General features: G+C 32.9%; 2 protein-coding genes across 9 annotated transcripts in view; both read right to left on the bottom strand.

The window, feature by feature from the left end:
• Positions 1 to 56: 56 nt before the first annotated feature.
• On the bottom strand, positions 57 to 13,606 carry LOC143244323 (uncharacterized). The gene is made up of 2 exons (XM_076488775.1): positions 13,303 to 13,606; positions 57 to 6,729 (listed from the first exon to the last, which is right to left on the bottom strand). The coding sequence occupies exon 2, from the start codon at positions 6,659 to 6,661 to the stop codon at positions 3,644 to 3,646; it is 3,018 nt and encodes a 1,005-aa protein (XP_076344890.1). The 5' UTR covers positions 6,662 to 6,729; positions 13,303 to 13,606; the 3' UTR covers positions 57 to 3,643.
• Positions 13,607 to 24,527: 10,921 nt separating this feature from the next.
• LOC143244325 (protein kibra-like) overlaps positions 24,528 to 27,774 on the bottom strand; it is a 111,741-nt gene continuing 108,494 nt past the window's right edge. For 6 of the 8 annotated variants that reach the window (XM_076488785.1, XM_076488783.1, XM_076488782.1 and 3 more), the window contains one exon: positions 24,528 to 26,633. In XM_076488785.1, the coding sequence (XP_076344900.1) occupies positions 26,609 to 26,633 (25 nt within the window). In that variant the 3' untranslated portion in view covers positions 24,528 to 26,608. Of the gene's footprint in view, positions 26,675 to 27,774 lie in introns of all 8 variants that reach the window. The other 2 variants (XM_076488779.1, XM_076488781.1) reach the window with 1 other exon arrangement.

Genomic DNA, 27,774 nt, shown 5'->3' on the forward strand with positions numbered 1-27,774 from the left:
TCATCCAGCTCTTATAGATTAACAACCAAATAAGGAAACAAAATCTTGTAATTTATGTACTTTTTTTTAAACTTTTTATTCAACTACCTGTCAGTGAGGTACATTATGTAATATAATAAGGTTTCAAAATAATAATAATTCACCATTGGTTAAGACTCTTTCAGTTAAAGTAGACAACAGCTACAAGAAATATACTTTTACATCATGTGAAAATACCAACATGTGAGTTATTGATAATTAGTATTTAAATAGAAATTTTGTTTGTCTGTGAAACAGAGAATTTACAGGAAGGAAATATTTTGATAACTGAACTTAAATTTTGTTCATTAAAAATCCATATAGATATGATAATACTCATATTTATAATAAAGCATGAAAAAAGAATTTTACAACTGGTCAGTTTTGTGTTTATTCAACAAAAGAGCTATCTTCTATTGCAATTAAACAAACTTCTTTATCAGATAATCTAGCCTAACATAAGAGTAAAGTGGATGGCAAACTGTACCCTATAGTATAGTACAGTTATTACAATACCAAGAGGTTAAAAACAATTTGTAGGCAACAAGAATTTATATTTCTTTAACAGAAGGACAACATATGAAGTGTTTTAGCTATTAGTTGCAAATCTAAAATATTTTACTTTTAACTTTAACACTGCTGTACATTAGTTTTTTTTTGTTTTTATTTCACCCACTGTTCTGATAGTGTTGATCCATCTTTTTTTTCATACTTAACAGAGAGAATAGTAGGACAAGGAGACATAAATATAAATTTTGGAAAGGTAGAAAGTTATCTTTAGCTAGGACAGTTTTATTTTTCAAAGAGGGTAGTTGGCCTCTGAAATGGGTTGTGAAGGCTGTAAATGTGTTTAAGAGAAAGTGAATCTTAAGGGCTGGTTTTAAGATTTTTAATTGTTTTAGTTTTGAGGACGGAACAGTTGAAGTGGACCAACAAGTCCTACCATTGACCAAAAACATTCTGTTAAACCATAATCTTGTCTTTGTAAGAACACTTGTTCTTAAATGCAGACCTAGTATGTCACTACTTTTGTAAGTTACTCATTGTGTAGTTTTCTTTTTACTGTGCAAAAAAAATTAGCTCTAAAAATATTTGATTCTGATTTTAGGATAATGAAGTATTTCTTAAATTGCAGATATTTTTGGTAATTTAATGTTGTTGTTTTTTTGGATAATTCTCAAATTAGACAAAGATGAAACCACAGGTAAAAATTGTGTATACTGTCCCTTTCATAAATTGAATACCTGTTTAAAATACTCAAATGTCTATGGCAAATGCATTATGTCAACTAGAATTAAATCTTTTATGTTTATAATAAACAATAATATGAAATATTATGTTTGTATTAAAAGACCACAGAGTTGAAATGGGCAGTTTTTCATGAAGTTTTATCCTTTATAATTCTTCATCCAAAATGGTTAAAGTAATTTCTATAAATTAAAAAACACTAAAAATAGCAGTTGTGTGAAAATTAAAACTTAGGTATTTATATCCAAGTTAACCATAAATCCTTCACATTGAAATATAAACTCAAACTAGTGTCTATTTTGTATGATTGATGGAAAGGTTTCTATACACAGTTATGTGTCCAGCATTTGGACTTGGTCAAGACGCAACCTAAAGTTTGAACTGTATTAGATAAACACTACATATTACGAACACATTTTCCCACCAGTATTACATCCACAGATCTTGAGACAGATTTCAAGTTTGGATATTAAAATAAAATATTTATTTAAAAAAATGCTTCTTTAAAAGTCCTAATAATCCTTATAATATGCTTAGGGTATGATGTATAGTATTATTTCCAATATGTGTGATTAGACCTAACCAATGAAATTCAACTGTATCTATTCAGAATTACTGCAAATGTATGAAGTTGCATTTACGTTGCTCATCTAACCCTGTTTTTTAGTATCTCTTTAAATATCATTAAAAAAATATTACTTAAAAAACAAGAATACTTTATCCAGATTATGAGAACATACTTGAGGAAATTAAAAGATTTTGATCACCTTGAATTTTTAAAAATCAAATAATTCTTCATAATGTATGTATTTTTCACACTTTTAAAGTAATCTGAGCAACATGTAGGTTGAACTTGTACCAAACAACTACCATGTATAAAATAATTAATATCTCTCAGGATTTGTGTATTATCAGTCTTTACTTAGAATATAAATTCTTTGTGATAATACAGTGGTCCACTAATTATTAATATTCTGGTTTTCTTTAAATTATACAGCACAAACATGTTTTTTTTTAAATAGTTGAACATGATGATGCAACTGTATTAATTTCTAAACAAAATCATACAGAATTATTCAGTTGACTGAAACAACAATACAGAATGTGTAAAAATACTATAATCAATTTCATTTTCACTTTTTTCAATGAACAACAACTCTCACTCCTACAAAATTTAACATGAAAGAAACTAAAATATTACATTTCATTAAAACAAGTTTTTTCCAAAGGAAATTGTGATCTATAATTAAGGTTTTAAATAGCCAAAAAAAGTGTATCAACTAACACCCTTTGTATATGTAATAACTGTCTAATTATAAAAACTGAAAATTAAACATCTGGGATGACAGATCAAACAAGACTTATACATTCAGCAGAGCAGGGCCTGGTGGACCATTACATTTAGATATTTCTAAAAATATCACAAGTTGTCACACAAAGTATTTTCATTTTTTATGCAGAATTCTGCAAGGATAACAGAAGTATTCTGCTCAATTTGCACAGTGAAGAACTAATGCTTAATGAAGCAAAGAAATCGTATCCACGATAGATAAGGGCAGTTTTTCCTTCTGAAAAACATATTCACTTTCTAACATCACAAATCAAATATTACTACAAATTTATTGATGTTTCATCATATCAGTGCACTGCACCTGAACAGTATGTTTAGTGATTAAATATTTAACATGAATGGAATGGCAGGTGTGAAAGACAATAATATGAAGTGGGTGATTATTATGAAAAATAATTACAGAAAAGGGAAGAAAAATTTAACATTTCTGTTAAAGACCTCATGAGGTCAATAAAATATTCTAAACTTTAGTCTCTCTTCACATACAATTTATAGACTCTGCAAGATACATAACTACACAGTAAACAACTCCCTGTATGGTCATGTCATTTGAAACAACACACTCCCCCTCTCCCACCTCTACTATGTGTACAATACTTTTCTTCTTTGAAAATTTATTTGTCTGGAATTCAAACTTGCCGAACCCAAACTGAAAAACTGCTTACTCATATAATTCTGTTTTGCATAATAGTTTCTTATTCATAAACAATATTATTTTGAGATATATATTATTTCTTATTAAAAAAAAATCTTCAAATCTCATTTACATTTACCTCTATTATCAACAACCTATTGCAACACTAGATTTGTACTTAATTTCAACAAAAATAAAAAAATTTATAATGTATAAACTTCATTTATAGTTATCAGTGTTAAACACAAGATTTTGAGTCCATAAACCATCACTGTCCTTTGGTGCTTTGATTGTGAAATAAAGAGCAGTTATATGGATGCTTAAGGACCCAGTTCAAGGATCTCCATATTCTTCAGTTTCCATTCTGTAATTGCTCTGATATCATGTTGTAATTATATACTTGCATTACTAGTGTGAGTTTTGCCATGAGCATTTAAATTGCCTCTATTAGCAAAACCTTTCCCACATGTTTCACAACTGAAGGGTTTTTCACCAGTATGAACACTCATGTGTCGTTTCACAGTTGACTTCTGTGAAAAACACTTGCCACACATTTTACATGGAAAGGGTTTTTCACCTGTGTGAGTGCGCATATGAATTTTTGTACGCTCCTTGTCAGCAAAACATTTCCCACAAACCTCGCACGGAAAAGGACGCTCACCAGTGTGAGAACGCATGTGCCTTGTCAGTGAGGTTTTTTGAGAGAAATTATGACCACAAAGGTTACAGGTAAAAGGTTTTTCTCCAGTGTGTGAACGCACGTGCAGCTGATAAACACTCTTCGATGCCAACTTCTTTCCACATATATTGCACTGAAAAGGTTTTACTGGATCACTAGAGAGAAGTGGACCTGAAGTTATATTGCTTGACACGCTGCAAGACTGTGGAGAATGCAAGCTACATGGCTTATCAATTTGACAAAGTTGACAGTTTTTTTTGTCTATCTTTCTTCCAGAACTTGATCCACTCAAAGAATTAAAGGCCACACCAATACAAGTTGTGGAACTAATTCTAAAAGGTGCAGTGGCAGTGTGACTAAAGCCAGCTGTCATCTGTTGAGAAGGCACAGTAGTGGTATGTGTTAGAGTGGGAGAAAGTTCTTCCTGGTGATTGGTACAAATTACTGTAAGTGGTATTGTGGATGAACAGGATATTCCAGGGAGGTGACAGGTATTCTGTAACATGGGAGACTGGGATGCAGAAAGGCTCTCTGAGGGAGGAGTTTCAGCATTATCAAATGGTTCTTCTTTCACAGAATCTTCTTCTAAGTGACTTCCAGATTTGGAAAAGCTACTTTGGGCTGTAACAAATTCAGCAAGGTTTTGCTTTGACAAGGATGACATACCTGAAATAACTGTAAATGGGGGTAAAGGTCCAGAACCACTTGCATTGTCAGTTGGTGACTTCTCTTTGAAAATAGAAACCAAACTTGGTAAAGTTGAAAGACCAGAGTATAACAAACCTCCAGTTGAAGTAACAGAGTGAGAAGTGGTGGCTCCATGAGGTTCATGTTTCACAGGAGTCCCACAGAGTGAGGTAGGAAGGATCCCAGATAACAAAAGTGGTGGTACACGTGGTATATGTGAACCTGTTAATCCAGACTGAGTTCCACAAATTAATGAAACACCTGTGGTGATTGGTGTACTTGAAGAAATAGTTTTTGTCTGCGTCACATAGCCTGAACTACCAGAAGATACAAGGTTAGAAGATGGTGAGCCTAGACTAGAAAGTATAGATGGCAATTCTGATGGAGGTATGCCTTGTATTGGAGAGTTTGTATTTATACTAGAAGGTTTACAAACTACATCAGTTTCACCATCTTCAGAATTATTTCTATTAATAACTTCTGAAAAGTCTTGTTCTTCTAGAACAGAATCGTTTGCAGATGCAGTGGAAGGCAAGTTAACATCTACCACCTGTTCGATTAGTGATGAAGAATGTTCTTGAATTTTTGAAGGTAAATCTGGTGCTTTAGCAGAGCTAGAATTACTTGATCCAACTGTAGTGATTACACCAGTTGGTACACCGAGAACTGGCGAGGAAGAAACTAATCTGTTTGAGAAAGTAGACATGTTCATTTGGTAAGTATTAATTTTTACAGAAGGCTGTGATGAAATGTGTGAAGTAACCATTCTCAAAGTAGTGCTACCTAGATCTAATGGTGTTAGCAAAGGATTAGTTGATGGAACAACAATTGGATGACCATCTTCTCCAAACAGTAAAGGTCCTCTGTGATCCATTCTGGGAGATTTACTAACAGGAGCTGGTATGCTTCCACCAGTATCTTTGCTGTTAATCATGTTTTCACTATGGATCTTTGAAAAGTCAGGTATTGATGTAATTACTGATGTTACATGTGGTGCGACAAGAGATGTAGTTCCTCCTTCACATAAAGAAGTACAATGAAGTAAATTAACTGAATCCCCCACAAAATTCCCTTCACTTTCCATTTTATTAGATGCCAAAGAGATAGGACATACTACAGTATTTGCTTCACATCTAGTGACTGTTGATAGACATACTACTTCTGGATTATGAGGATCATGGCTATAAGACAGATCTGTAAAAGGAACAAAGTGAGAAGAACGAAAAGGCATTTTAAAACCTTCTTTAACTGATGAAGCTAAGCGTGATTGCATAATTGTTGAAACAGGGGGTAATCTCTGTAGTTTAGTACCATTTGAATAAATTGGTTCCCCAATTAGTTCTTGTATTTCATGTGAACAAGACTGTTCATAACTGTTAAGGGTTAATGACTCATCTGTAGTATGGTGAACACTGTTTCTTTGAGGTGCTCTATTGGATGGGGATATGATATGAGAATCTTGAAGCTGCATAGCAGCTGCTTTAACTGAACTTAGCACTGGGTCAGATGAACATGAACTATCAGATGGAACTATTAAAGATAAAGGCCCTTCTTTTCCAAGCTCACCATAATCCACTAGCTGCTCCTTCAATTTTGTATTGTGGGGTATATGTGATAAGACACTTGGCTCTCTGTCTTTCTGCAAAAGTAGAGAGGAATAAGATGACTTGCATGGCTTTTTTATACCACACTCACTAATGGGAATATCTTGAAACTGTTCTGGGACACGGGTGGTGTTACAACCATATGATGATAGAACAGTTATCCTTTCTACTGGTATCAGGGGGCTATGAGCTTCTTTGTTACATCTAAACATAGACTCTTTTTGTTCATTTTTAGCTGTAGGTACTTGGTTAAAATTGGCCTGGGTGTCTAAGATGATACTTTTGTAGGCACTTAATGTACTCTGTGACTCAAGTTGGTTTAATTTGGAACCATCATCACACGAAGTATGTAATGCAGAACAAGCTGATGCTTCTGAGGATTCATCACTACCATTGCAGGCAGTGGTCATCACAGAAGAATGGCCATTCTCTGTCATCATTATATTCCATTTACCATTTCATTTAAATGGGTGCAAATCCATTTAAGTTTCAGAAGTCCATTTCTCTCCTAAAAAATTATAAGGAAATTTAATCCAACTTAATTTGAAAATAATTCTATATGCATTCATTATTTCAGTCCAAGTTATGTTTCATATTGGCATCAAAATAACTAGTGTGATAGTTATTTCAAATGTTACATTTCTAAATAAGTTTTAGAATCATTACTTATTAAGACCTTTACAATTTTATATAAAGGACAGTTAATAGTACACGCACAAAATATCACTATATTTTATTGTAAAAGTAGAAAATTCAATTCTAGAATTTGTTTTTCAACCTTATAAAAACTTGACATTTACACTTGATATAAAACAGAAAAATAAATTAGATTTCTCATGATCCACAACACAAAATGGAGCTTATTATCTTGGTTATAGACTATTTTTTTGGTGACAATAAAATAATGTGCATGATAAATGCACCTTTTGTTTGGGTAACCTGTGGCACATTTAACTTTCATGTACGTATAAGAATCTTTTACTTAGTATGCATGGATAAGAGCAAGAAGTTCTGGTACCACTGAAAATTTTTAAGCCTTCAGAAACTTATGGGATCATCACTATAGAATAAATCATTGGCACAAGTTTATAAAAAAAAAAAAAAAAAAAAATGTGACTCAAATATAACTACTTCCATTCCACCCAAAACCAGTAATACAGATTTCTAGCTGCCAAGCCAATGCTGTCAACAGGTCCTGACAATAGGCTGGAACAAAACACAATTAATACCTTGGATACCACATGAATTGGAAGAAAGGCCTATAATAGTAATTCCATCCTATCATGACAGAATGTATACATTACCAAAGGTAAGATATTGGAGACCAAATTGCTAGTAGTTGAGTGTTCCAGTGAGAAGTCAACCTACTGATCAGAGTTGCAAAATGAAAGCCAAACCAAAAGAACCTTGTAATGCAGTATCCATTATATTGGTAGAACCTTTGTGGGTTAAGATAATGCGCTACTTCAGTTATCAACTATGATACGATAGAAGTGGTCTAGAAAAAAAGAGGTCCAAGATTCAAAAACAAAGAGCCTTGGACCATGTGCCTCACTGGGACAACATGGAATTGTCAGAATGAAGCCAGATGATTTCCCCTAAATAAACCCAGATGATGAGTCACAGCCTTTGTTTAAGAAAGAAGGACTAAAACAGTGTATAAGGAAGCCTCATAAAATGGAAGTCTGAGTGATGATGTAGTATACAAACCTATCTCTCAGTAGTATCCCAACCTAATAACCCTTCAATACTAAAGAATGATGAAAGAACTAGCACAACTCTACTCTCAGACCAGCCAAACATGGATAGCCCTAGAATTAAGTTTCAATTCACAAGGACCTGCAGAATACAGAAATCCTACAGGTTGGTTAAATACTAGTGACAAAGATGGAAATTGAATGACTAATCCTGACTCAAGGACCTGTAACACTCCTGGATTCATAGGTAAGGTTACTACCCATCAAGAAATTCTTGGAACTCAGCCCCCACATATCCTGAAGACATACAATAAACACTGACACCATTGGTGGTGGTCTGACTAAACAGCAGAACACGTGGATATAGACAGAATCTATTCTGGATATTAATTTACCGAGGAGCTGATGCTGGAAGATAGGACCCCCAAATGTGGAAGGAACTTAGATCCCCTGAAATTTAAGACACCAATGACAACAGAGAAGAATGTAAAAGCCAACAATCAAACCATGATACATGGTAATAATGGTTCCAGCTGATAATCAATGAAGTTGTCAAACCTGAGAGGCTTTCAACAAAGCACAGTATATGGAAAAGGGGTGGAGTTTATATATAGCATTGCAAGAAACAAAACAGAAAATGGTAAAGCTGATGTAAAGATTAAATTGTGGAAGATCAATAACAGTAATGCTAGGTTTGTAAGGAAGACAGCAGTAATAAAGTTAGGGATATATAGACAGTTTCGCATACAAGTCTCTAAGAGAGTTGAACTTTTGCCTGTTTACATTGAAGGAAGAGATGATCTAGAGGTTTACGTAGTGGAGAATAGAGCTAAGCAATTAATAAACACACAGATGCACCTTGTAATAGAAAATAAAAAAGGTGTGTGTTTGTGTTAGCTTCATAATTTTTCCAACTTATTTGAAAATAGTACTGACCCTGTTATGGTCATTCTCATTACTTCTGTTTTTTAAATAATCTTTGGATTACCTTACTTTTACATAATAACCCCTCAATAACTCCTATAATTGATTGTCATTCGCACATTTTGTGAACGTATTTCTGTCTAAAAAATATTCTGCCACAAATTACTTTAAAGATAATCTATGCAATTTCTTCTTGGTAAATGAATAACTACTTAAAATTAAGCACCACTACATGATTGTCATTATTTTGTTTTCTAAAACATGCAGTTATTGCAGATTATTCTGTAAATCAAATAAATTGATAATTGAATAATGAAAACATGATTTACTATTGCCAACCATATCATGATTGAAATTGAAGCTTACTTTATCTCAAGTTATCTAATGTTTTCTCACTGAAGGCAATTTTTGTAGCTTTCAAACAGATACAATTTAACACACAAATAGTTTCACATTTCACAAATGAATGGAACCGAGAGTAACATTTACAGAAACTATAAAAAACAAACCTATATAGTTATCCTATTATTACTTGACATTCGAATAATATCTGTGTTATTAAATGTAATAGGTCTACACTAAATGTGTCAATAGGTAAGGTTAATTATAATATCTCTCTGCCACCTCGAAAAAGGCATAAAAGTTGTTATAATAAATAGCTAATATAGTGTTCTGATTTGTGTTTGTTACCTTCCAGGCAGCTTCAGGATCTATGGATTGAATGAAACAGATCAGTAACAAACATAGTATGGTTGAAATACAGTTATTATACACTTTTCTAATTCTTGAAAATCCTTAAGGAACTGAATAAAGAAAGCAGTGTTTTGATTATAATACATTTAATACTAACATCTGGAGACAAGTATAATTTATTATAATCATGGTTCACCATCAAAATATGGAGTCCTGTTATAGCATGTTTGTTCAAGAACATAGCACTGTTCCTAATTTCAAACTACCAACCAGAGGGAAGTAGCAACCTAGAAATTTTATTAATATGTAAATAAATTATATATTAATATATTTCTGTAAGATTATTTATAAGAACTGTTACCTTTCTTTATATCAAGTTCTCAATGCAAATAAGAAGGAAATGCTATTTTAATATTAAAAGAGGATCAAGACTGCTAATTTACTGTTTGAAACCAGTAGCAAGACAAACTCCAGTCTACCAACAGCTTAATACACAATTATCCAAATCAATCCAAGTTACTTGTGGTTTCTAAATAACTCAACATTAATTAGAATATTTAAATGAAATTAAGAAGAATATGAACATTTTAACTACACTCACAGAGAATGGAAGTAAAACAGGTGCTTTGTATCTTAATTTAATAAAATGCAACTTAATGTAACAAAAGTTACATTTTTTCCTTAACATGTTTTTTAGATAAAAAAAAGAGCAAAACTGTAAACAGTGCTTCAACTTAGGACTACTTAGCGACTTGTTCAAAAATGCTTCTTTTGATAATTGGTATGTCTATAAATACTCCCCTTAAATTCTATTAACTTTACTAGTATCAACAGAATACTGCCTCAGTAGCTTATGTGACCTACATACCACTAAACCAAGATCCTTTTTTGCATTTGGTTCCCATCTATATTACCATCCCAAATTATTACCTTGCACTTACTATAATAATGGCCATTTGCTAAATATTTGTCAACTTGCTATCTGAATAATACCATTCAGTTATACCTCAACATTCTCAATACAACTAGTTATACCTAAGACTTTAATGTTATTAGCAAACCTTTCTAATTTACTAATTATGTCTCTATTAATATCACTAATGTCAACAAGCAAATGTGAAAAGTTCAAACAACTCTCATGGCATTCCATCAGTAACAAAGGTCTAGTTTCATTGGACTCCATTAATAATAACCTTTTGCTCTCTCTCATCCAACTATTCGTGGAATCCAATTGACTTATCTCACCTCTATTGTTGTGATTTTTGCAGCTAATCTTCTGCATGACACCTTATCAAAAACTTTAAGTACACTAAGCTTATACTTCTTTCCTTCATCCATATAACACGTAACATCCACAAAAGAAAAAACAACAGGTTATTAATGAGGCAAGACTTCCATTTGATAAATCTTGATAGCTTTCACTGATCATCTCATGTTTCATTAAATTATTTCATAGTCTTTTTACCAGATTCCTTATAATCTTTTCCACTACAGAAGTTAAACTGGCTAAAATTTTCAGTGCAACTTTTACCACCATCACCCCCCTTTAAAGATATGGGAATAACATAAACAACACTCCAATCTTCAGGAAGTTGTCTACAGACCAGTATCTTAACTTTTAACATCTTTTGAAATCCCAAATACAAACAAAATAAAAATAATTTTCATTCATAAGTTATGTATTTTCATGTAATTTTACAACTGTACACATATTTAAGTTAATGCTACATTATCTTCAGACAACTGTAAGACTAAAAATATGAAATGTTCTTTCCCATTTATGTCTTCAACTTTAGTTTCTAAAGCAATTTAAAATATTAGTATGATTGCAATTAAATCACTGACAAATTTGAGAACAGTGATGAGAAATACTTTGTACATATAATTGCTATATTTAGAAACTAATAAAATTTCTACCAACATAACCTATAGATAACAAGGGATTACTTGCTCTTTCTTTGTATATACACCCTTTGGAGAATGAAAAATTTAAACCCACCCTTTACTTTTAAAAAATAAAACTTCCTTAATTAGAACTTAGCCTACCTATTACAAATTTTAGCCTTGTGTCCTCTCATCCAATTATTTTCAGAACACAGTACAAAGAATACAGAGGCCTTTAACCAATCAATCACCTAGATAATCTTGTAAACTTATTTTCTCCAGAGAAAATATTATAACACTTCCATCCCAGGAATTATCCTAGCAGTCCTCATCTAAGACTTATCCAATAATTCAATAACTTTTCTCAAATATGGAGAACAATACTGTACACAGTATTCCAAGTGAAACCTAACTTGTGAATTGTAGAGAAATGGTTACCTCTTTTATTATATAATCAAGATTTCTATATAAATACACCCTAAAAGTCTAGTGGCTTTACTAATAGCATCAAACGTTCTGCTTTGATGGCTTGTGTGTGTTACACACTATTATGCCACAATTCTTTTCTTCAGTCACACTAAAGAGCAAGTTCCTATTTGAAATAGCATATTCAAATTATTATACCAAAACTGCATTATCTTATACTTACTATAATTAATAACTTGTCAAACCTAACAACCATTTCAAGTGATTCTATAATGCTTAAATGTTCTTAGCACCCAGTAAAGTTGAAAATCCTTATGAATTTAATGTCCCTGGAAGAACTTTCTGAATCACATCCTTATCAATAACATAAATAAGCAAGATCTAAGGCCCAAGCACTGAACTCTTGAGATACTCCACTAGAAGCAATAGTCTGGTCTGAAGAGACTCTATTAATAACAAGTTTTTGCTTTTTCCAATCCTACAGTTTGATAAACTAGTGTTTCTTCTAACCCCTTCTAACTGGAAGCCACTGTTATATGTCCAACCTTATAAAAAATCTTTTTTTTTTATAATCAAAATAGACTAAGTCTACATTCTATGACCAGTCAGTTTTTATCAAAATAATAGTAACATCAACACTCAACTGTAAAACTTCCTTACATCTAGAAAGAAGACTTCTAAACCCTATATTGATCTTCCCCTCAATTTTTTCACACAAAAAATACTTTAAAATTCTTATATTACATAAGTTACTCAGTATGTCTTACTTTACACAAACATTTTCAAGTCTTTATTCCATTTCTATTGATTTTGTCTATACTCTGACGACTTACATACACTCAACGTTTATTTTTAACTGTATTAATTATCTAACCGATATGGTATTGGTAATACTGTTTGTGTTAATATTAGTACTATTAGATTAACTATGTAACGCAAATTAATAGTAACAGCTTTATTAACTTATTTTTCAATCTACATGCAACTGGTAATTCAACAGAATATAGTACTGTACGTTGTACAAACTACAATTACCAACATATATTAGACTGTCGCGTAGCACCATTTCATTCATTAACATAGGTAAACATCTTTTTTATTAATATTCCATAGTACCAGCGAGATAAATTTTGTCTAACTGCGTGTCTAAAGTATGCCTACAGCAATACAAGTCAATATGTACAGTGTGGTGGAATTCGGCACATTTATTACACATTTTCAAACAATTAATATCACTTAGTTACACGGTGTAATTATGAAAAGTTGAATGCAAGTTAACCGAGTCCAAGGCAGTACAGGCGTCAACTGAAATCACTGTACGCTGCTTAAAACCATGTAATGTAATTTTTATAAGACTTTCAAAACAGTAAATAAACACTACACGCCTTAAACGGGGAATATATTAATGCATCTTCGAGCACTGTGTACTTAAACATAACCATATTTTAAAAACTCACTTCTAACCCATTCCACCGAGCCATAATCCAGCGTAATGGTACCCGGATATTGTGTTTTGGCACTTCTTGTGACATCTAGTAGAAGTTAAGAATAATTCGAAACATTATGGATACATTTTTCATTATGATAATTAAATTTTTTAACTGACTGTATTTTTCTAATTATAGGTGAAGCAGTTGAAGTAACTATAATTTCATCCATCCATTCTTAGTATATAATATATCTTTGTTCACTAATATTCAGGAAACTTTTTCGAAATGTTCGTACAAGAGTTCTGAATGTAGTCACGACGTCCTGGAATAGTTAAGTATACTTTAATGTCCTGTGAACGTCACAAACAACAACTGTTCCATAGAACTTTGTACCCGGTTGGTTGTGCCTGCACCCCCGAGTAATGTTATGCTCAATTCAAGAAACTGTACAAGCAAAATTTCTATTTTGAAGCTATTGTTAACATTTGATGTATAAACATCTGTGATTTTATACCTTCGTATTTTAATACAGTATTATTCTACATTTCTAATGTATATGTGTAGTCTTGTTTATTTTGTTTGTTTGTTTTTTGAATTTCGCGCAAAGCTACTCGAGGGCTATCTGTGTCCCTAATTTAGCAGTGTAAGACTAGAGGGAAGGCAGCTAATTATCACCACCCACCGCCAACTCTTACGCTACTCTTTTACCAACGAATAGTGGGATTGACTGTTACATTATAACGCCCCCACGGCTGGAAGGGCGAGAATGTTTGGTGCGACCGGAATTCGAACCCGCGACCCTCAGATTACGAGTTGAACGCCTTAACAAATTTGGCCATGCCGGGCCTATATGTGTAGTCTTCACATAACATGTACCCAAAAAAGTCATTAAGATAATTTTCTTCTAGTTCCTTTGTTCTTTTGCCGTTCTGTGGAAATAACACATCTATTGCTTGCGATAAATACGATGTTGCATGTTGTGTAAGAATGAAGATAGCAATGTCCTGCAATAGTAGGTCAGGTTGTATATCAAGGTTATAACATCTCCTATGCTTGACTGGGAATGACCAATCACATGGGCAGCTGTAATCATTGTGGGTAAATCCAACATTTCATTAATTTTACTAAGGTTCTTGTCCCATGCATTATTCTTGATCTTATCTGTGTTTTACGTTGACAGGCTTGGACATTCTTCTACTTCAGCAAGTAGTAATAGTCTTATTACAAACGAGAAGTTGGCCATTAACTTACAAGTTACATTATTTTGCACTAAGATATTTTTTGTTTGTTCACTTGTGTTACTATTTCTCTGGCAAAAGTCCTCCAGTGAGTAAAAGGTAAATTTACCTACCAACAACGCTAAAATCTGGGGTTATATAGAAGCAAATAGCCAAGTGTGGCTTTGATCTAAACAAACAAACAAACCTATTACAAAGATAAGTGATGGTGGTATTGAGCATCTAAACAGTTTGGGAATTATGGAAGCGGTCACCATAGAACTCCAGAGTCTCTTTGAAAAACTATAAATACTACAGGATGAGTTAATACAATCATTAGAAAGCGCTTAGTCGTGTCCATTGATGAATGTCAGAAAAAAAGAGAAAAGTACTAAGGTTTATATATATTTTAGACATTTGGAAATAAAAACACCCATAAATACCTTTTTGTCATGCACTACTGAATGTCTAAATTTATTTGAAGGTAATCTTTGGTTCAACATCCTAAATTTCTTCTTACTAACAATTTGAACTGAATGCTGAAACTATGCGACCTAAGATTGTTGACAGTGCTCAGGAAGGACTTGTATGACTTCTGAAAAAGTTTATTTGATCTGTGTAATGTACTTGCTACCTTTCACGAGGCTAATAACGTTTACACTAACAGAATACAAAGAAATTTATTTCTCATTGGATGAATAACATATCATTTTTTGAGTGCACATTTCAGGTCACAGAACGAACTTGAGTATAGTATTCCAGCACATCAAGGATGAAAGCTTGTAATTTAAATCATGGAAGTGTAAATTCATGCATTAGGCATATCTTAGTTATGTAGGTGATATAGCAGGAAGGGGTAGAATTTTAACCAATTCTATAAAGGTAATAGTGATCTGAAATTAAATAGGAAAGCTGCATCTTTCTAGGTTTTACACTGTATTATTGATGGTTTGTGCTCAGTTTATCCAAGATAGCCACACCATTTCTGTAGTGACTAATTTCAATATAGTATTTTTATGAATAAAAGAACGGGAAGACGTTCTAGTCCCTAAACAACATTTTAGTTAAAGCATTATCGATGCTGTTGAATACTCATCCAGTCTGCCCACTTACCTGGGATATAGATACCAGTGAAAGTAGAATTAGAATGGTTCTGTCATAGGCACGAAATTGAAAATGTAATTGTGTGTACAACCCATACATGAATTACTTTTGAATGTTGTAACAAAGAAGAAACTGCTTGCTTTACTGCAACTAATAATTTGGGAAGAAGCTCGACATTTTATTGGACTATGGTTCACACATTGGATAAGGTTCCCGAAAAAAAGTATGAAATTGTTCTACAACACAACTAGAACCATCAACATGGTAACACCAATAGATTATCTTTCTGGGCTTTTAAATCATATCCATTTGTTGAGCACTCAACTTCTGGATACTGGTGAACTATATAATTGATGACAATTCTGAATTTAGATAAGTCACCACAAATGATCACTTATAAAGAGCAAATGAAGAACCCATACATAATTTAGGCACCTCTTGCTGTGAAACAAAGTTTGTTTGTTTTTGGAATTTCGCACAAAGCTACTCGAGGGCTATCTGTGCTAGCCGTCCCTAATTTAGCAGTGTAAGACTAGAGGGAAGGCAACTAGTCATCACCACCCACTGCCAACTCTTGGGCTACTCTTTTACCAACGAATAGTGGGATTGACCGTCACATTATACACCCCCACGGCTGGGAGGGCGAGCATGTTTAGCGCGATGCGGGCGCGAACCCGCGACCCTCGGATTACGAGTCGCACGCCTTACGCGCTAGGCCATGCCAGGCCGTATGAAACAAAGTAAAGTATGAATATCAAAAACTGGAAATTTTTGTATATGTAATTTGTATTTGTATGTAATACCAGACATCTGTACAATAATTTTAGAACGCAAAAGCCCGGCATGGCCAGGTAAGTTAAGGCATTCGACTCGTAATCCGAGGGTTGCGATTTCGAATCCCCGTCGCACAAAACATGCTCCCATTTTCAGCCGTGGGGGCGTTATAATGTGACGGTTAATCCCACTATTCGTTGGTAAAAGAGTAGCCCAAGAGTCGGCGGTGAGTGGTGATGACTAGCTGCCATCCCTCTAATCTTACACTGCTAAATTAGGGACGGCTAGCGCAGGTAGCCCTCGTGTAGCTTTGCACGAAATTCAAAAAACAAAACAAAACAAACAAACAAGAATGCAAGATGGCTTCTTTTACTATTATTATAAACCACTGAGGCATGGTAGCCGACCTTTGATGCATTTAATTATTTCAGTGACATCCAGCTCTCTGCTGCACGAGATATTCTTGACTGCAAAATGCAAGAACTGAAAAGTATCATATAATCTTACACTGGTACAAAAAGTTGTTTTTTCTCGTTATATACACATGGGTGTTGTTGATAGGCGTAGACAATGTATCAAGGGCATTGTCCAAAGAAAGCCAACCACATAAGAGAAAACTCCAAAAGAGTCGTAGGTTCTCTCCTTGAGAAAATTGCACTACATTTAAATGGTCCTTTGCCCTGAACTGAGATAAGTTAGTCAGCTTGCTGAATTTCGGAACTATAACTAAACTAACATGTGCTATGATGACATTCCACATATCTGAACAATAGTCAAATGTTGTTCTTCAAACCTTTGATATTTGGATGAGAAGCGATGCTACGAAACGTTATAATTTATTGCCCTTCACCAACTACGGGTGTTTCATATACACAAAATAACACGTGGAATTGTTGTGGATATGCATCAAACGTGATGTTATAACAAAATACTATGATAATAAAAGTTAGCGCATAGTGACTAGATGTTGCTATGGTAAGTACCTATAGTGCATAAGTAACTTGTCCTACTTAGACTGCTCCATATATTATCTATCAACAGATTAATGGGGTTGTGCGATGACGTAAGGATGTTAAACACGTTGACAAGCAAAAATTTTAAATCACGGAAGTGATAAAGCAGGTTGATAGTGGTTAAGAACAGGATGTATATAATGATCGTGTCTCAGCATCTGATGAAGAGAAATGTAGGACAAATTTCACTATTTATAAAGAGTTATATGACGGAGTATACCGTAAAGAAGAAACTTGGCTGCTCTAATGACTTGACAGAAACACTTAAAACAGCCTCTTAACCAGGATGGACGAGATTATCTGCTTTACCAATAGTTAGTATGGCCAGTTGATTAAAATGCAATGAATAAAAGTGTTATTCTTTGTTTTCAAACTTTCAAGTAAAAATTCGTTTTGTTTATACATCACATGATATTCACCTGATTATTACACAGTTAAGGCAGTTGTCTTGACTGAAATATTAATACCTAAAGGAGCATTGCATCACTTGTTATCAAGTGATATTTGATAGTAAATTGTTAATCTCGAAATAACTGTTCAATCTATTTAGCCCATTCGTAGCAGAATCTATATAAAGTAAATTGCGCAAAATTCATTAAATACAGAGTTAGGACATGTAAGGTTATTAGACAAGATATTAGGGGAAACTGGCACTTGATCTCATCTTTCAATAATAACCGGGAACTCTGAAAACTAGTGTGCTAAAAGGACTACAATCCTAGCTTTTTGAGCACTCGTATTAAGTTTTTTAGTGATTGTTTACAGTCATTGGCTACTAGAAATTTTCTGAATAAACAGGAATTTCGCACGCAAGTCGACATGACTTTGCGCTGTTTTACCACACAAGATTGCACTTGGTAGTCTGGAGGGCTGCACCTTTCTTTCTGAAGTGCATTAAGGAAGTTGTGATTTAGCACGATATTAAAGTACCGTGGACTTAGATTAATTTAACACTTTACGTAGTGCCTAAGAGTGACTGATTTGTTAAATCAGATAATAAAACCCAATCTAATTTAAAATCAACAAAGAAACTTATTTTTACTTCTTTGCAGTCGTTACTGATGATGACCAAATAAATTCCAACGGTTGTATGACTTTATATTTTAATGTCCAAACTATTTCGGTACTGATCATATTCCTGGTGACTTTCAAAGTAGATGCTGTATTAAATGTTTGCTGTCACTGGTGTCTATATCTCAAACAGTATTATCAAAACCATTTTTGACTACTTACATCAGACACTTTGGAATATGTGTATTTGTTTTCTGATGTGTTGAAGCTGTAGAAACTCTAGCTGTTCATTTATTTTCAGTTACTTCTTTTTTTCGTAGTCAACGATAACTACCCTTCTAGCTGATAGCTTTGCATCTATCCGTAGTTATTCATACATATTGGAACATATCTTGTTTGTTGTTTAAACAAAACTAAAGTAAGGTCCCACTAGTGTATCGGCAGGTGATGCAATATGACACTGCATTTATGGTGTTTAACATAACACAATGCCTATTAAGAGGAATTATAAGAACTTGCTCTAAATGCACTCATGCAGTTCAAAGTTTGAACCTTAGATCAGATTATATTTACCAGTACATATGTTTTCATAGTGGCCTCTGCATGTGCTATACTGACCAGTCTCTAGATATAGGTGTACTGTTGGGGCATGCTAATACAATTTAGTAAGAGCTGCATTTGTCAGAGTCTGTAATTTTTTATATCACATACTTCATACAAAACCCTATTAATTTTTATTGTTTCTAATGCCCATTTTATCTGCTCTTAAGATAGGTGTTCCAACTCTCCCTGTTAGAGTAATAATCCAAATATCCCTCTTGCCACATTAAGCAAGAAAAAGGCAAACACAATGTGATGTCACTTGGTAATTTTTCTGTACAGTATCTTGTAGTCTCCTGTTAAATAAAGTAATAGTACATTTTTTAAGTTTAATTAAAAATCTGTTAATAACTGTAATACATATACAAATTTAGTTTACGATATGGCTTCACTAAGAGCTAATTTTTTTGGAGTATAAACAATCAGTGATGACAAAAAAAGAAGAAATGTTTGAAATCGAATTTCTTGTATCGACACTTGCTCTCGAAGGTACAAAGAAAAGAAAAATACGGATTCATGCTACTTTTAGAAAAAATGGCAACTATGACGTATGAGGGTATATAAACACACCAACATAATATTACACAAATGATAATAAATTACCAAAACATGAAACCACAGTTAGTTTCAACAGGCCAAACTTGTCATTTCTAAGAAGTATTTGAGTCATATACTGTGTTTATCACTTTTGGTGGAGAGTGTATGTTTGTGTTTTTTCTGATAGCAATGCCACATCAGGCTATCTGCTGAGCCCACCAAGGGGAATCGAACCCTTGATTTTAGCGTTGTAAATCCGTAGACTTACGGCTGTACTAGCAGGGACCTGGTGGAAGAGAGCTGCTACTAGAAGTAATTAATTTCAAAATCTATAGAGCCGAAACAATACAAGAGAAACGTCCGTCCCATTATACTAAAGATATTGTGGTTAAGTTTCAGTTCAGTCAGTCAGAAAGTATTTTGAACTAAGAATGGACAAACTGAAAGACGAAAAGGAATAAAAATATCTAACATTTAGCTAAGTCTGTCTAGAAATTTGTTATCAGCAATAATTATGCAAACATCACTAAGGTTTAGTGTGAGAGGTGCATGCAGGCAGAAATTATATTTTATCCTTTGAAACTACACACAAGTTCCTGTCTCTTGCATGTTAAATTTATGTTCAACAGTGAAAAGATCTTCATGCATCTTCACAATTGACAAACTGTTCAGCTCCACCAGGAGTATAGAATGTGAGTTTTAAATGACACTTTACTCAGTCGTGGCTTCCAAGTAAAGTAAAATTTATTCATTGCAAGTATTCAATATCAAATCTCTAGGCCACAATCTGGATCATATAATTTAATGTACATTGGACAGTTTACTGATACAAAAAGGTGATGACAAAACATTGCCATCAGTGCACAGACCATGGGTTAAGATGATACATACCATTTAATGGGTTGTGTTTCTGCATCAAAGAATCGAATAAACATGGACCCACCATGAGATAAATGTAGTAGTCTTACAAACTATTACCATTTTCAGAAGCTTACAGAGCATTGTAAATCACCCAGAAAAGAAATGCCAGTGAGTTGCTTACATTGTACAATCAAACTTTCATTATAGAGAAGTTTGGCACTAGCAAAAGTACAGCCCTTCCAATCGCAGCATATTTATCAGTGCAGAGGCAAACTTGTCATAAATTCATGAAATTGGGCATTGGTTTTGTTATGACTTTAATGTGAGCTGCTGGTTCAATTATATGCTTTGAGACAGAAATAATCAAAATCAGTGATAGACTGCAATGTCCCACCCACATACATGGCTATAATTAATAGAAATATAAGGTGTGTCAAGGAAATAAGCCAAACTATAGAGCAGCCTTACCCTTGTATTAACAATGGATCAATATTATATGCACTTCCATGGTGGACTAAATGAAACAGGTCTGGAAAGTTTATTGTATATACCCCATCTTGGAAGTTTTCACAATTTAAACACATCCACTGCTATAATAGGGTAGATTTGGGGTTATAGTGATATTCAAGACGTCTGATGTGAGCTCTGATGTATTTGCCAATCCTGCTGATGCATAAAAGGCCTTAAAGTTCATAAATAACCTACTTATTGTGAAGTCTGTCAAAATGTTTGAGTGACTGGTGTTAGAATTGGTATAATCTTTGGGTAGTATTTCTAGATGTGACTATTCTCTCTGAGATTTTTGCCAATCCACAGACAATTTAAACTGGTCTTCTTGCAATAGGCATCTGATATTCACCAATGGGTGTTACTGACTGTGGTCAGAAATATTTAGAAAAATTTGTGCAAACATTTAATTGTGATGCTAATAAAAGTTTCTACAGTCCAATACCAAAACTGGACCTGAAGACTTTAAATATCAGATTAAAGAAAACCACATTTTTCATCAAGGCAGTGCAATCCAGATAAGCATTTGTGCTTAGCTTATCTTTTTTGGAACTTCTGCTTCGTCAATAGCAAGCATGAATATCATCATGAGATCCATTCTTAGCTTGTCAATCACAACATTATAAAAGTCCTCTTTTATGAGGACAGTACAGTACAAAAACTGTCAAAATAAGCTTGAGTAAAGGAAAGCACATGAAAAATATATGAGTGTTTTCCCTATCACTTTGAAGCATTTTGTCTCAGCATATCTTATAATAAACTAAAACATCCTCAGGTGAAAAGTCCTTATACGAAATTATATGTTGTAATGCATTTACTGTTGGAACAGTAACAAAATGTCTCAATTCTTGTAGATTCACTATTGTATAAGTGATACTTATTTTGCATGAAAAGGCAGAAACCATAATAATTTATTCACATTGACAAGGAAAAGAAAGATTTTGCTAAGACTTGTGCATCTTTCAGAATAATTACCTAAAGCTAGGACACTTTTGTCATAGCTATATATTTTTCTCAGATGGAGAATACAGGTGAGCTATGATTAGCGGTATGCCAAGGTATTGATTGTCCCTTTCCTCAAAAAAGTAAAAGAAATGATTTGAGTACCGTTAGAAACTTGGTGTCTTGACTGTATGACTCAAAATACGAGACTACACACTAAACAATACTTTGTGCAGGTTTCCAAAAAGAATGTTGCTCCTGCACAATTACCACCATCTGAAGCAATGTACAACACATCAAATGAACATCATGGGAAAGTCTAGCATCTCACAATCAAATCTAGGATGATGGCTGGTAATGAGTTATGTAGCCATTCTTTCCTGTGCACTTTGAGGAATATACAGCTGAACAATTCTATAGGGTTTACTTTACTCATGCACAAGTAGAAATTATCACCAAAGCATACTATGGATGTTAAAGCTCTTAATTTTCCAATTTTTCTTACTTGCAACAAAAACATGGCCTTTTCCTTAAATCTATTATTTTCCTTACCAAATAATCTTTTGATAATTGATTTACATTAATTACATAGATTAATATAACATTTCATTCTTCTGTTCTATTACAAAAGCTTTTCTTTACTTCAAAGTCTCTTTGTTAACTCTTTTCTTTCTGTAGTTCTCTAAAAACTTCACTTATTTTCATTATTGCTGTTTCAGTCATCACAGAAATAACTGATTAAGCTACTCTTTACATAGTTTCATGAAGTAATTATCAACATCAACACCTGGCTTAGTAGTTTTCTCATTTCAAGTTCTTTTTACTTCAAACTTAGTTTTTTGTGTAAATTAAAAACAAACAAGTAAAATCAAGTTAAAATAATCTGAAATCATTTGAAGATTGCACCTTGTTGAGTGAAGGAAAGAACTGTTAGTAAATCTTCTTTTATTAGAAGTCCAATTTCAGATTTGGTGTAAGGATATGAAACTTAAAGAAAGAACACCCTAAACTTAAATATTTGAAAAAAACAGGGTTCTTTCTAATCTTCAAGAATGAGCTGACATTATTACATCCTGTTACAGTATATATATATGTTCACTGTGCTGAATTATTACAGAAAGTGATTATTGATCTTCGAACAGTATATCAAACTTCATGCTACCACCTCTAAGTCTGAAATGGAGTTTCTGATAAGAACCCTCCTCCCTGTTGAAAGAGCCAACTTCACTGTTTTAAAATCAGCATTCATTGTAGCAAAGGCCCGACATGGCCAGGTGGTTAAGGCACTTGACTTGTAATCTGAGGGTCACAGGTCCAAATCCCTGTCACACCAAACATGCTTTCCCTTTTAGTCGTGGGAGTGTTAAAATGTGATGGCCAATCCCACTATTCATTGGTAAAAGAGTAACCCAAAAGTTGGAAATGGGTGGTGATGATTAGCTGCCTTTCTTCTAGTCTTACACTGCTAAATTAGGGACAGTTAGTGCAGATAGCCCTCACGTAGCTTTGCACAAAATTCAAAAAGCAAACAAACCTTGTAGCAATCTTCTGAACATTTTCAAGCTATTAAGTAAATAAAATGCTAGCCCATAGGGGTATAATAGCCACATAATAAATAGTTTAATAGCAAGTCACCTGAAGTATGTCTACAGAATATGTTGATGAACTTGTAATAATTTATTTTAGCATCACTGTTATTTAACAAATGGTAAAGGCCCAACTGTTTTGCTATAGCTTTCTATCATCAACGTTTCAGTAGTAAAAGTATTCTTTATAACATTAAGAAACCTTCACCTGCTGCATCTTCAAAAAGAAAAAAAAGGGGGAGGGAGGTATTAAACCCGTACTAGACTTAATTAGCCAGAGGAGATCATTATCTTAGCCTAGAGAGCATCTGTTTCTTCACCTGAACTCATGTTATCAAAATGTTGTGAAACTTTGTTCATAAACCAGAAAGATCACTGATCAATTCTTGTTGGAAATGTGGACTTTAACTAACAAGTATGAAACATTCGTTCTGCTTATAACATCCTTTGTTACCTTTGAATTTGGAAACAGATCTGAGACACTCCAAAATATCTAAAATTGTAACGAGCATAAGCAACTTCGGCTGTCCAGATACAACTTTTTCCTTTAGCATGCTGGGACAATTAGGTTTTTCTAAACTGATACATATAACTACTGTAGCTATACAACAATAAAGCAATAGAGTTATCATTCACTGCATGCTAGCACCTAAATACATCTCAAGTTATTTCTAATTCTGATTTTTCAAACTGGGTATTTGAAATATTCTGTAATTAAAACAATGTTAACCAAACTGTGTCAGGTTAAAGTATTGAAAAAAACTCAAAAGCTATTATTCAGCATATTTAGAATGTTAAGTGTTGAAAAGATAATTTTTGTGCTTATTTATTACACATATTATGTCAATGAATCAAAATATTTCAAAATATCCATGACACCTTTTCTGATTTTATATACATAAAATGTCATTGTGTGACTATTAAAGTTGTCATTACTGTTGAAAAACTAAACAGCTCAGATGCTTATTTTCAACCTTTTCCATGTTTCACATCACGTATTTTTTGAAATATGAGACTTAACAAAAACTTAAAATCTTATTATAGTAAAGTACTATCATGATGTCATGGTATGGTAGCAATTTATCTTTCACTGAACATGCTTCCCTTAAAATATATTTGTCTTTATTTCAAAAATACAAAATATCTGTATTTGAACCAAAGAAACTCACTAGAAAAAACAGTTTATGCAATAAAATTTAAAATGAAAAACAACACATTTTTCGTAATAGTAAATACGAGAGGTACATAAAGTGTTGTGATATTTCCTTTATAGCAAATACAGTTAACCATAAATATGTATGACAGAAAACTGTTTTAATTAAATGGTAAGCCTGAAGGCTTATAATCCTAAAAATCGGAACCAAACTACACACTGGGCAAAATAGGGGTAACTTAATGTCTAGCTTTGTATTTAAAAATAAATGAAATGTGCAGAAGTTCCATATTAATATTAGTAGTACACTGTGTGAAATTTATAAGATGTACATATTTTCATTAATGTTTAAGCTAAGTTCAATCATAAGCAACTTCTTGTCACCATATTGAGTGTCTACTTTATAAATGTAAAAATATTCCAATGTTAAGCTCGTACCTTACAGTACTTCTTGTTTCCAATGCATGCATTTTGTTTTCCACCCCAAACTTCACCTAATGTTTTCATTGTTCTTTATACCCCTTAAAATAAAATTTATAAAATTAAAACAGGTTTACCGGATTTCTTATTGAAATATATTTGCAACACATTTGCGTGCTTGCTACAAAAAGGAATTTTTTTACCTTCTCATTGTTCCAAGCTTACAAAATGTAGTTATACATTTGAGATTGACTTTAAGGCCTGGAAAGGACAACAAACTATAAATTAATCTACATATGTATGGATTAAAATGATATCAGTTGTTTCTTTAAGCACTGAGAGTTTATTTAACTTTAAATGATAAAGAACTAAAATGCACCTACTCTGTACACTGTTACATACCCTAAATTTAAAAAACACATAAATAACTATTGAACCAAGGATCAGAAAGATACTAGACAGTTGGAAGACCTATAATACACTTGTCTGTACATCACTGAAAAATAAAAAATAAATTTGTTGAGCCCAAATAACCTAAAGACTAGGAACGATACAGGACCACAAAGATGCATAGTCACATTTTCTATGGCTCTTAGTTTTGGACATGTGTTTAGAAGTTTTTCAGTCTGGGGGTTTTATGGGATGTGTGTGGATGGGTGCAACTTTAGGCATTTCAGTGACCAAGGATATATATTTCTTGGTTTCTCAATTATCCACAATTAGAAGTAGGATTTTGGATATGAGATTTTCAGACAGACATATATTAGGTCTTTCAGTGTTTCTCTATCCAATGGTACATGATTTCATTCATTATGACATTTGATCTTCTAACTGTTCTTGTTAGCAGTGTTCACAAAAATCTCATCCAGCAAATCAGTCTATCTTTTAAAAGTTACATACTAAAACGTTTTTCTAGAGTATATAGATATCATGTATGGTTTTTCTTTATAGAATTTTTTAGAAGTTGTCTACACAATTAGCTTGGCTTAAAAATGAATATAAATCACAAGGTTAAACCTGTGGGAAAGTTTACTATGACTTTAATTGACCATAGAAGTCAGATATTTCCAGAATACTATCTCTTTATTTTGTTCCTGCATTCTGTCTCTTCTTTTGAAGTTTCAGACCCAGCAGACAGATTATAGCTACACAAAGCAAGTCTAAATAGTTTTTTGGAAACACAAAACTATTTTTTATAAAGAAATTTACTTCTCAGAATACTGTTGCAGTCTCCTATTTTTCTCTTTTTTCCATGTTCAATTTAATTTTTGGTTAACAGTCAAGATCCTTATTTTATGGAAACATTTTGTTTTGTTTTTTGATAACCATTATTGAACATAGATACCATGAAATAGTTACAAAGCAGCATTTTGATGTCATGACCAGTAGTTATTGCAGAATGTATTTTGAATATGCTCTTTTTCTTCTTCTTCTGACAATGATAAAGCTAGAAAATCGTACTTTCATGGCAAGCAACTTTCTGAGACCATATAGAGCTTGTAACAGAGATGAAGAAGCAGTGGTGATAAGTAGGACTGGGTCTGAGAATACACAAGATCACACAGAGGCAGTCTTCTGGTTCCACAGCTATCACCAGTCATGGCAAGATTAGTGTTGGCACTCTAGATCCATTCTAGAATGAAGACCAATAATAATATTCTTGGCTTTCTAACTCTGCAATGAAAGCCTTTAAAAATTTAGCTAATCTTGTCAATATGTTTCCCATGGGAATAAAATTTGAACTGGAAGTGAAATACACAATTTTCTATATATAAAACAACACATAATTTCATAAATTTAAACTTCTGTTTTTCTATTGGTTATAAATAATATAATATTAAACATTAGATAGAATTATGGAAAATTTATGAAAGAAGATGTGTCAAGATAGTCTGACTTCATAGTTTATGTTTTCATAAACAAATAACATTGAAGGCTATAAAAGTTTTGCTTTACCCGAGTAATAAGTATCTTATGATAACTAATTTATGTTAAATTCTATACTTCTAGGATGAGTGATAGATACATTAGAGAAGAGGGGTGACCTAGATGACAAATGCCACAATTCTCACACCAGGAGAAACTGAGGATTTTTAAAGTATTTTCTCATAAAATTAACAATTTAAAACTTGTGTAATATTAAAATTCAATTTATTAACCACGTTTAATTAAATTGTAATTGTAATTCTGTAAAAGGCTGTGACGTGCAGAAGAGGGTACCCATAGGGAAGAGATATATCCTAGAATACATAATGAACAAGAGAGAAAAAATATATGTGCTGGTATACACGTATCTTATAAAAATTTTGAAACAGAATAAATAAAACAAAATCAGTAAAATAAATAATCAATATTATTGCATACCCTCTGTATTTTAATTATTATATATCCACATAATTAATAGTTAGGAAGCCTAAATTAGTAAAATAGCATAGATATTGCATTAACTTTTCATCTTTCTTAAGTTATATTTCTTGACACACACCAAACTGATAATGCAACTTTTATTAATGAAAAGACAGTGAGTAAGCGCTGAAAATTAACAGCATTCTTACAATGCAAATAAACTATTACCACCGAAAAGTCTAAAACTTTTTAAAAACTAAAAAACCTAGACTTGTGACTGAAGAAATCTTCAGAGACTATATAATTAATTAAAAATGAATGATGTATGTTTATTTCTTCAACATGTCTGAAGATTTAGAAGTAATTTAGCTCACAAGATGAGGCTTTCTGTACATCCAAAAAAGGTATTTCTTTATGGTAGCTATTTG

This window comes from Tachypleus tridentatus, chromosome 2, assembly GCF_004210375.1.
Source record: "Tachypleus tridentatus isolate NWPU-2018 chromosome 2, ASM421037v1, whole genome shotgun sequence".
In the NCBI taxonomy this organism is placed as follows: domain Eukaryota; kingdom Metazoa; phylum Arthropoda; class Merostomata; order Xiphosura; family Limulidae; genus Tachypleus; species Tachypleus tridentatus.

What these genes read in the sequence shown, in the direction of transcription:
- LOC143244323 (XM_076488775.1), bottom strand. Translation starts at nt 6,661, where the DNA reads ATGATGACAGAGAATGGCCATTCTTCTGTGATGACCACTGCCTGCAAT.